Below are 11278 nucleotides of genomic sequence, written 5' to 3'. Positions count from 1 at the left end.
AACGAAACCCTCAAGCACAACGCCAAACGAAAGAGACCCCCGGACCTTGAAACCTTTTCCTTGGCCTCTCTCTCTAGACTCAGAGCTGTGTGAATAGCCTTTGTATCTAAAAAAAAAAAAAAAATCTTTTCCTAGCACCCCAGCTTGGGCCCCAAAGCATTTTTCCATATAAAATTTAAGGACTTGTGAAAAAAATTGAACTAAATTAAACAGATATATATGATGAAATTCTTTATTCTTTAAATTGCTTCAAAACCTTTGAAGATTTTGGTATGGAAGATTTATTTCTCTTTTAAAGAAAAAAAAAAAAAGAAGAAAGGCGGCACAAGTTCCATGCAAATGCTATTTACAACATCAATCATGAGGCAGAAACAACAATAATACCACAAATGTCCTTAAAAAATCACTTATTCATAGTGATCTAATAAACCATTTTATTATAATCCATATCCACTTGGGCTGCCTATGCCAGCCACTTGAGCCTCTACAAGCTTCTAGTAACTTATTAATGGCCCAAGCCCAAAAACAGTGTGATAACTGAGGAAAAATATATGCAATTGCTTGAACAGCATTTTGAAATTTTAATAAGACTGAATTAGCATGAATTCCTAGAGGAAATTGAGAACCAACTCTTGGATTGACTGTTATTTTACTTTTGGTCATTGCTCATTGAAAATTTAATATCTAATCCTTGATTTTAATGATTATTTTATTACTTAATCTGGTTTTAGAAAAAAGGTATTAATGTGCAAAGAAACAAGAATAATATTTTACAAACCACAAGCCTACCTATGTACGGATATCAATTGGTTAATTTGATAAAGTGATTGAATATTGGATATTAGTGATCTATGTTCAATTCTACTCTCACCTTGAAAGTGGCCAAGCCCCCTTGGATTCTAGTTCTCAGAAAAATGCAAATCAAGCAAAAACTAATCACCAAATGGTAATAAAATGAAGGTCCAAGCAAACTCGATGCCTTTCCTCTACTACTTGGTCTTGTCGTCAAATCTATAAACAATTTCACCTCTGATAACTACAAGCTTAATGCTCATAGGGTAGATAGGAATGCAACAGAAAAGCATAGCAACCCATGATTCGAAAAAATAAAATCTTTGAGACAATAGAAAGTAAATAAGGTTACATAAATGATGGAATGAAAAAGCGATAGATATTTCATCGACTTCACTAGAAGAAAGTCATGTTACGACCAAATTTTAGATAAATAATGAAAAATCTTAACGGTACGTGATAATCGAATTCCGTGGAAATGGTAAAATGGATGAACTAAATCGAAATCCATCTAATAAGCCCTATATGTAATAATACAATTGTTAAATGAACAAAATGGTAATTGTAATGAATATCTCACAAGATCTACATAGGTAGAAGAGGATGGCTTATAACAAAAATACCTGTTTCCTTGACAGTGTATAACATAGAAAGGAAAAGGAATATTGTTATCTTGAAGAAAAGCTTCACATAAGAAAGGCATATGTCATTAAAAGATCAACAATTTAGCAACAGTAAATGGTGTTGAATGTGACCACATGACGGTTTTATATGTGCTACCGATTTACATGAAAACTTGCTTCCCACAAGAGTGGGACTTTTGTGATGTCAAACAAGGACCCTTCAAAGGAAAATGAAGCTGTGGGCATGTCCGTCCATTATCCAATTAAATTTCAAACCTTCAAACACAAAATAACTGATGGAAAAACTAATGCAAGAAAGAGCACTAGAATTTAAAAGTAATTAGCATACTTTATTAGAGAAACAAACCAGCTATGTCTACTTAGACCTCACCTGAACATGGATAGTCAAGTTCCACTTTTTTTATAGCAGCGTATGAACGAGCTCAGCTTTCTCATCTTGGGAAATAAAGAGCCTTCTTAACTGGTGTCTGGATTATGGCAGACACCACGCTGTGACCGAGATGAACCCTGCTTACTCCAATCCAGTTTTAACCTGGCTTGAGAATCCTACCTCCATCTCATGTCAATTGTTACTGAAAGATCTAAAATGCAACACAGAAGGCTGACAGCTGTGTTAATCTGTGAGCCAAGACACAAATAGCTGGGTTGTGCCCCCGAAAGACTGTCTCACTCTAACAGTTTAGTTCTGCCTGAACAGATATGACCACCTTAAATAACAAGAAGTCAAGGACCACATATGATAACTGCAGTAACAGAAGAGCAAAAATGATTTTATTCTACTATACAGGTTCCAAACTCAATCCATTTACCGAAAGCAAGAGTAAGCTGAAAAGACCTACACCTTGCATATTTTATGGTATCAAAGAGAATAAAAATTGAACTCAAGACAAAAAAGAATGAGTAGCCAAAGATGGCTTTCGAATGAATGCTAAAATCCAAAATCTCCCTAATTTCATGCAGATTATCTTTATGTATTACATTGGAAATTAAAGCTATATTGCACTGGACAAGTGCAAGGCATCATGATGATGATGAAAGAATTGCCTCAGCTATACAAAAATGGATAAGCACAAGCAGTAAGACCCGAGCCATGCCGCTCTGAATCTCCAGGAAAGGCTTAATCTTCAAATACATTTCTAGCTTTAGCATAGCAGTAAGACTTGAACCTCCTCATCACCTAGAAATGATAGTCCCATTTTGTCTTGAACATATGCAGGAGCAGTCAAGATCATGTGGGCCCCTCTTGACAAGACGTTTGTCACGGTTGATCATCAATTTTATCAGGGGGAGTTTTGAAGAAACTTGTCGCCATATCTCATTCACTGTTCCATCCGGATCTTCATATTCAAAGTACCGTTTCACCTGAAAATAAGGGTAAAGCCTAAACCTCTAGATCTCAAAATTATGTACTGCATTAATACTTCAATATGTGTTCAATCTGTTAATAGATCTAAGCATAACTCGTCCAACTATAGCATAGAAATAGATCTCAATTAAGCAAAACTAAAAAGGCTGAAGAAAGAAAGTTATCATAATCTAGGTAGTGTAATTTTTCCTCTTTTTTTTTGTACAGCTAACCTAGCTTGTGGCCTTTTAATATTGTTCACCTTGTTCTAAAAGCATTTGACCTCCTTCATATAAACAAATTTCCTAAGCAAAATTTCTGGATAGCAGACATAGAGGTGAGGCATCTAGAGGGGAAGGTTACCACACCAACTCCAAAATAATATATATTGACGACACAATTATCTTCCGTATCCTTGATATACAGATGACCGTGCAACAATTAGTATTATTAATAAATGTTTGAAAAAAATGTTGTGAGAATTCCTTTTTAGATATATTTCTTTGAACAATTGAAAGAACAATCCAGAATGTAAATAACTGAGTAAACAGAATTATAAGATATGACATAGGAACAACATTCTACTTACCATTTTAAGCTCTTGCTGATACCGCAGAATCTTGTCTTTGCTTACTTTTCTGAGCATTTTAGTTAAGTATCCTGGCTTTACAGCTCTTTGTGTATCCACAAATATTGCAATTTTTCCGTAGTCTATGACATCTTCAAAGGGTAACTCAATAGAGTCACTGACTATCACTGGAACACACAAACTCACAATTGCATCAAATAACCTGCAAGCTGAGGGAGTATCTCCAGCAGGATGTAGGCAGAACTTCGATGAATGCATTCCTTGTGTTGCCGTGCGCCGGCTCTCCCGGGACTGTGTACCATGTTTGATGACAACATCCTTCTCACGCTCAAGTATCTGGAAAAGAGTATCACGAACCTTCCCACCCTACTTTGCATAAAGCCAACAGATTATGACAATTTTAACAGATTATAGGTGTAGAGGGATAACATTAGAAGGGTAGTGGTTCAAAAATGTATTTCCAGTTAGACTTCATATCTTGAGAAGTGGTGCCAACAAGTATGATAATGGTTCTAATATTCATTTTTTTTTTATTTAATATATCTTTCAAATTAGGTAGCAGGAAGATAGTACTACAGTGAAAGAAAGCAAATGAGATTCTTGCAATTCAGTTTCTCAGTATATTAAATCACTAGAATAGCAAGTAAGAAGGAGAACTATACATCCATATAGCATGCTCTAGAAGGTCACTTATAATACTTTGTTGTAGTCCTTCCTGTCTAGGCTACTAAGTATTAAGTATATTGCAGGCTCATGAATCATGATGATAACAGGATCAGGACGTACGGTGTAACGTAAACAAGAGTGTGCAGGGAAGCCATACAGGCCATGAAGATATCAATCCTATTCAATAACTTGACTAAGTTCTGGCTTAAATCAATGCAGGATCATAGTCTTCCCTCACGTAGGCAGATGTTTAACAAGGGCATGATAGCCTATTTAAGGATACGGCAAATGACTAACAACTGCAAATATGGATTTAGTCTCAATCTGAAATGTCTTCAATAATAAAATAACAGCACATTGTCGATAGTAAACGCATATAATCTTCATATAAGAAATTTAGAACCAGCAATTAAACTGCATTATTCACCACATTATACTTATTCTATTACTTCTGATATCTATTATAAGAGAGGAATACAAGGAAAATTTAAGATAAATTATAAAAGACCAAAAAGGTAAATATAACAGGGCCCCTTCCTGGTGGAAGTGATATATTTACATATTAGACATCATGATATATTTTATTTCAAACACTAAAATAACTATCTGCATAGTATCTTCAAGAAAAGAATTTCCTGTTAATAGGAGGGAAATCAGTTTTACATATCTCTTCATTTTGATTTGCGGCTTGAATGGCATTGGTTTCTCATTGACTGGATGTAGCATGAAAATAACTTCAAAGAGCAGAGCATTTGAGAAGAAATATAATTTTGATGGTCTGATTATATTCCATTAAAAACAACTCGACAAGTATGATAGAACCACCAGGTTAAGATGGAGATGTGGAACAGGCTGCGAAAATTACAAAAGATTATCCTACTGAGATATACATTTTACCATCTAAAAAAAATGTAGTTAAATTCTCCAAACTTTCTTCATAAGTAGGCTTGCATTTATTAGTTATAATATATGACCCTGGTTCAAGATCATTTATTTTAAGAAAATGATATCACAGAGCATTATGTTCTACAGAATTTGACATTAGAGGGTCTGCTCTAGATGCAAGAACAAACTTACTTCCTTGTAACAATTGTTACTACATCGGCCACTTTTGTAGGGATCCATTGGCCAACAGAAATATAATGTAGATCTATGCATATAATATCGAAAGAACAAGTCAAACTAATTTAGATCGGGAATAAGGAGTTCTAGCAATTGTTTTGATTTATAAATCGTTGGTAAGCATATTTTACCTGAAAATCTTAGAAGACAAACATTATGCGTAGATTAGAAGCTCAGCCGATGTTTCATTCAGGATAGATTGTAAATTATAAAAATATTAGCTAGAATACGACTCGAAAGAAAATAAAAATGCAAACTTTTACCTCCTTACGATAGCGGTTGCCCATGAAGAAGAGCAGCGAGTGCCGGCCCTCAATGCCGATGTCACCTTTATATGGATTGATGCGATGAGAGTATGGCAAGATCACATCTTTGACAAGCGACGCTTGATCCCCCCTCAAGCGGCCAAAATCCGAGACGAGGAGGACGGAATTCCTCACGCGATCGATAACTCTATAAAGAGCATTCGGATCCTGGCAAATGAACACATGGTCCCTCCCCCTGTTCCTCCTCCAATACTCCTGCCCCTCGAGCCACTCCATGAGCTCCTCCTGCATGGCCTCGTCGCTGTAGGCCTTCTCCGGCGCGGCCCCAGCGTTGGCGGCGCGGATCGGGTTGACGATGAGGCTGAGGGAGGAGAAGAAGGGGACGTAGAAGAGGTCGGCGTCGGCGGGGTCGGATACGCGGCGGACGGGGGAGTCGGGGCGGCGATCGGGACGTAGGAGGTCGGAGAAGAGGTACCACTCAGCGGAGTGCTGGTGGCCGGGGTAGCGGAGGGCCCCGTCGGGGGGCGGGGTGGCGCCGGGGTCGCGGGCAAGAAGGTAGCTGCGGATGACTCCGTAGGTGAACTTGCGGGGGAGATCGTGAACGTAGATCTTGGGGACCGGGGGGCGGGCGGCAGCGGCATCGGCGGCGGCGGCGGCGGCGGCGGAGGACGAGGAGGAGGAGGAGAGGGGACCGAGGGAGAGGTCGGCGTGGAGGAGGGAGTAGAGGGCGAAGAGGGAGAGGGCGAAGGCCACGAAGGGCTTGAGGAGGGAGCGGCGGGCCATTCGGGATGGGGCTAGGGTTTTTGGGGTGGAGGGAGAGGGAGAGAGGGACGGGGAGAGGGGCTTCGGCTGCTTTCGGGGCCTGCTCCGGTCGGACATGTCGGTCCGGCTCTCGGCCGGGGAGAGAGAGCGGCGCACGGTAGACTCGCGAGACGGGGTTCGTTAATAGTACCGTTAAAGAGAGGAGAGGGAGGACGGTATACCGTACACCGGAAGGGAGATTCGAACCGGCTGGATCGGCTCGGTTCAGGAAGGCAGGATTAAAATACAGAGATGGATATAAAACGAGAGAAAAAATTAAAGTCGGCATCCTTTACGGAGATCGAAGGACTGCCGACTTTACACACAGAATGGGCATTCCGGTTGCCGACTATACTTTTGCTGCTTCAAAACTATCTTGAATTTTAATTAAGGCGATCATCATAAACTTACTTCTCCTTGCTGCTCCATTTAAGTGAGCAACCTTTTTTTTGGAGATAGAGTTATAGATTATGTTGGTAACAACTTGAATTTTTTCAAAACTTGCATGAAGTATCTAGAGAAATATTACTTCTTTCATCTTTTTTTCTATTTGCGTAAGTCGCTTAGAAAATATAGGTTCCATGGTTAGCTTAAGGCTTCATTTGGTTGGGATATATATGAAGATTACGGAGTAATTTGTTGACTCCTAGCAATTATTTATCTAAAAAAATAATTATGGAGAAAAATAATTTTTATCGTATTTGGTTGGTAAAAAAAATACTTTAAAAAATAGCATCAAAAAAAGATTGATACATTTGATTCGAGATAATAATATATTGGAATATTATCAAATTTTTAATAATAATTTGAATAAACAGTTCAAGCAACAACATTTTTGTTTAGTCCATTTGTTAGATATTTATGGCTCACTTGCATAAACATGGTAATATTGGCTATTTCGAATATTGAAATATATTTACATAAGTTAATAAATATTTTTAAACTAATTATATATATATTAGAAAATATATCTCTTATTATTATAAATAAATTTTAGTATGTTTTGTATATAAATAAATATATTTATTATTAATAAATCCTATGTTAGATTAAATGATAATTAATAAATATATGCTAATTATTTGGTAACATTTTATATTTAATAATAAATATATTAATATATTAAATATATTATTTTATAAAATATTATTAAATAATATATTGATATATTTATAATATATTTATATAATTAAAATTAATTATATAATATAACTAACACAATACTAACATAATATAAGTAATGGTATTTCCCTCAAGAAATAATATTTTTGGATTACCTCTACTGAGTAATCTGGCACAAAAAAATAAATACCACCCTCTGATGGTATTTGTTTTACCTTGCCTCTCAGAAAAATAGACATCGAATCCACTATTTATTTTACTATCTCTCTCATCCACTTTTTTTATCAAATATAGTAGTCTGATATGGAATTTATTTTTTCATGCAAAATTACCTCCAACCAAATAGGCCTAAGTGAACACAATTGAATTATGATAACTAGCACTACCATGAAGTGCAGCGAGAAGTTGTAAATCAAATCTGAAGATCATATACCAGCCATGCATAGATTTTGATTGCCAACACAGTGAAGATTGCTGCTTAACCTGCTTTTCGGTTCTACTTTGGTTTAATCAGCTTCTAATTTTGCAGGTATAAGATAACTTCTCATGTAGAGATTTCAAACCTCTCTTTGAAAGAGAATGACTTGTATGGAATGGAGTATAGCATTAATAATCCAGTGGAAAACACTCTCGAGTGTGGCTGCGAGCCTTATTAACCAGTTGAATGATTACTTAGCATGCTTAAAAGTTAAATATAGCTGTGATCATAGAAGGCATCCATCCTTGGCTGCAAATTATAAATAGCTTTTAGAGGTAGGAGTAGTCCCAATTATCTTTTGCACAAACTTGAGCAAGATTCAATCAGGAAATGCCACTAGCAGACTCTTCATTGAAGTTCCTAAGTCATTGCGTTATATAGACCTCGAGCCTCATAGATTTGCTTTCAGGATATTTGTCAAAACAACTAAATGTTATTAAGGTAACTTGTCCGACCTCTATGCAAATTAGTTGTTTTCTTTTCATGAAAAAAACATTTCATAGCATTGCAGGAAATCTTAATTACTTTGCATATCATGAAAAGGATATCAGAATTAAGATTAGAAAAATCTATATGTCCAACAGAAATTCATAAATTTCATCCGTAAACCGAATTGTATAGCCTTTAAAGCTGCAGCAATCCACAATTAGGATGATGAGCATGAAAGGTTCCATCCAAGGGGAAATGTAGCTTAATTAGAAAAACCAGGAAAAAAGAAGCAGACAACTTGTTTGTAATTTTTTTTTCCCGTTGGTTCCACAAGAAGAAAAGAAGAACGCTCTCATGGCATCTATAGAAGACTGGAGTTCAATAATATCACTTCCGGGCCTCTTTCTCGGCTTTTCTCTTGGCTCTTCGCTCCCTGGAGCTGGCCGAGGACCGGAATCCACCCCCACTTTCCGTTTCCTCCGAGTCCTCCAAGTCCTTGAAAGACTTCTGTAGTTTACGAGGGAAAAAGACTTGCTCATACGATAGATGGATCAAGCAAGCAAAGAGAGAACAATGGAAGCTGGCTACAGAGATTGGATAAGATTACCTCACGGATCTCTGCGAAGCTAACAGCATAGAATGTCACTGCGGCAACTGCTACGATTCCCAGAATGGGCACAGCCATTTGAGCTGCTCCTTCCATTTCGAAGCTATCGAAAGCTCCTCTCTTTGATGGCCACCCAAGTTTCCTGGGCTCTTATCTCGTTCCCTGGAGGCTGGCCCACCAGAAACTGCCACGCCGTCGCCGATGCATGCGGTCGCAGATGGGCCGGCCATGCGGCCCACGCCTGCCGTGAGCGATCCGAACTCTTCGTTGATGGCACTACTGCTTTCGTCCCGATTTATAAGCAAGAAAATTTCTCTTATATTTTTCCTCTGCCCACCGGAGAGGAGGAGGAGGAGAAGGAGAAGGAGAGGATGGCGAACTTTTCGCTGCATCTCTCCCACACCCTCAGCAGCAGCTGCTCCTTGCGCCCGATCAAAGCTTCCGCTAATGGTACCTCCCTATGAGAAACATTAGCTTTTTTGAGGGATTTTTTGGTGATAAGTTATGAAATTTTTATGAAAGCTGAAGTCCGTTGGTGATCTCTGTTAATTTTCTTTTCAGGGGTTCCTTTCTCGAAGCCCAAATCGGGAGGGCCTGCGATTCTTGAACTGCCTCTCGAGAAGATTAGGAGGCCTCTGATGCGCACCCGGGCGAATGATCCGGAGAAGGTGAAGGACCTCATGGAGAGCATCAAACAAATAGGGCTTCAGGAACCTGTAAGTTTGGATATCTTATACACCCTGAAACTCTGTTAACAAGCAAAAAGAGAAGGAAAATCCAGAAAAATCTCGGAGGTTACCTTTGTTAAATAATTGATTTTCGTAGATTTGTTTGTACTTGTATACATCTGGTACTATTTGCAGCAAATTTGTAAATATATATATATATATATATATATTCCGGTCCAAATGAACTTGGAAACTTGGAAAGATACAAATAGAACAATTTGAACTATAGTACATTTAAAGCACAATTTTGGGACTGTTCTTTGGTGTCCATACAAAGATAACTATTTGGGAGATCTAGATTGTCCTTTCCTCCGAGGATTTTAAGTTTAATCTTGTCTTTCAAAGAGATATTAAAAAAAGAAATGCTAGAGTTTAGACAAGATCTTTTTCCTTTTTTTTTTCCTTCCCAAATGTCTTTCCTATGTCCATTTTCTAGTTGCTTTATGGATCACTAAAGGCTTATCCTGTGATCATTTTATGTTCGCATTACTCCCTTAAGAATCGTGTTTGTCCTTTTCATCAAGTTTGTTTATAAAAAAAGAAATCTTAAAAAAAAGTCAGATAAGTAATTTCATTCCCTTTTTTTTCCTTATTGCTGTATGTGCATCCACAAGCTTGCGATAACATTTTAAATTACTTCAAGCCTACCTATATGTTTAGTTCAGGTTGAAGTCACATTTTATTGAATTCTGCTGATTACATCGCTTTTGCTATAGTTTACCTTGTTTTGACTCACTTAGAGGTTTTGGCAATTCTCTTTGCAAGGAGCTTAGTCTCTTTGCAAGGTCCCATGCATTGCATCGAACCTAAATTAAAGCACACCTTGATCAGTAGCAAGTATTACCCATAAAAAAGAAACAGTATTCCTAGAACTGCACAAATAGTTTTTGAACATTTATTGGCAGAACCTCTCTTTTATTGCTAATCTGCTGTGACGGCAAAAGTAACTAGCATTTTTTTTGAAGAAAACCAGTGTATACCAGCAAAAAACTTTGTTTAGGAGGAATTATTTTATAAGAAGTTACTGTTTATCATTACTACATGTAGAGTATTACACTTCTGGAAGATTTTTTTAAGAATGGTTTTAGTTTTAATTGGAGAAAATGTTGAAGTAGATAAGACCTTGGCACAGTTTAGTTAGAGAAGACTGATGGATGATGATGATGATTGATTGATCAAAATAACAGAGAACAAACCCTTCTGTACTTTGTAATGTGCATATAGGCATTTATTACACAAAATGCATCTGTGTTTGTATTTAGCTTTTGTTTTTTAAACTATTTACCATTTGTTAAATTCAGATCATTCATATGATAACAGGCATAGTCATTTTAATTTATGTACTTATGCAGATTGATGTGCTAGAGGTGGATGGAGTTTACTATGGTGCGTGCTCCTTGACTTTTGCAAAAGCAAATACAATACTTGTGTGTTATTTATATTACTTTTCCTTGCAATGCTAATATGACCTTATTTTTATCATGTTAGCATCTCTGAGCACAACTCTCCTTTGCAGGCTTTTCTGGATGTCACCGCTTTGAGGCTCATCAGCGCCTCGGTCTCCCAACTATTCGATGTAAAATCCGACGTGGGACAAAAGAGACTTTAAGGTTAGTTGCTTCTACAAAGTTCTTTGTATCATCTTTGAAATTATTATGTTGCCTAGTTTTTATGTCAAAAAATATCTAT

General features: G+C 37.3%; 2 protein-coding genes across 2 annotated transcripts; both read right to left on the bottom strand.

Moving 5' to 3' along the window:
• Nucleotides 1-2185: 2185 nt before the first annotated feature.
• LOC103718787 (probable arabinosyltransferase ARAD1) lies at nt 2186-6459 on the bottom strand. Its single transcript, XM_008807758.4, has 3 exons — nt 5422-6459; nt 3371-3736; nt 2186-2798 (listed from the first exon to the last, which is right to left on the bottom strand). The coding sequence occupies exons 1-3, from the start codon at nt 6301-6303 to the stop codon at nt 2610-2612; spliced, it is 1437 nt and encodes a 478-aa protein (XP_008805980.2). The 5' UTR covers nt 6304-6459; the 3' UTR covers nt 2186-2609.
• A 1902-nt stretch (nt 6460-8361) lies between these two features.
• LOC103718788 lies at nt 8362-9004 on the bottom strand. Its single transcript, XM_008807759.4, has 2 exons — nt 8862-9004; nt 8362-8761 (listed from the first exon to the last, which is right to left on the bottom strand). Exons 1-2 carry the CDS (start codon nt 8955-8957, stop codon nt 8642-8644), a joined length of 216 nt encoding a protein of 71 aa, XP_008805981.2. The 5' UTR covers nt 8958-9004; the 3' UTR covers nt 8362-8641.
• Between the last annotated feature and the right edge of the window lie 2274 nt (nt 9005-11278).

This window comes from Phoenix dactylifera, chromosome 16 (assembly GCF_009389715.1).
Source record: "Phoenix dactylifera cultivar Barhee BC4 chromosome 16, palm_55x_up_171113_PBpolish2nd_filt_p, whole genome shotgun sequence".
Classification (NCBI taxonomy): domain Eukaryota; kingdom Viridiplantae; phylum Streptophyta; class Magnoliopsida; order Arecales; family Arecaceae; genus Phoenix; species Phoenix dactylifera.
This window is presented reverse-complemented; position numbering and strand designations above follow the sequence as displayed.

Bases quoted from the DNA above. Each gene is read 5' to 3' on its own strand.
- LOC103718787 (XM_008807758.4), bottom strand. From the start codon at position 6,303: ATGTCCGACCGGAGCAGGCCCCGAAAGCAGCCGAAGCCCCTCTCCCCG. The intron at 3,737-5,421 runs GTAAAAGTTTGC...TATGCAAAGTAG, and splicing joins GCAACCGCTATCGTAAGGAG to GGTGGGAAGGTTCGTGATAC. The intron at 2,799-3,370 runs GTAAGTAGAATG...CCTTATTTTCAG, and splicing joins ATCAGCAAGAGCTTAAAATG to GTGAAACGGTACTTTGAATA.
- LOC103718788 (XM_008807759.4), bottom strand. From the start codon at position 8,957: ATGGAAGGAGCAGCTCAAATGGCTGTGCCCATTCTGGGAATCGTAGCA. The intron at 8,762-8,861 runs GTAATCTTATCC...CGTAAACTACAG, and splicing joins GCTTCGCAGAGATCCGTGAG to AAGTCTTTCAAGGACTTGGA.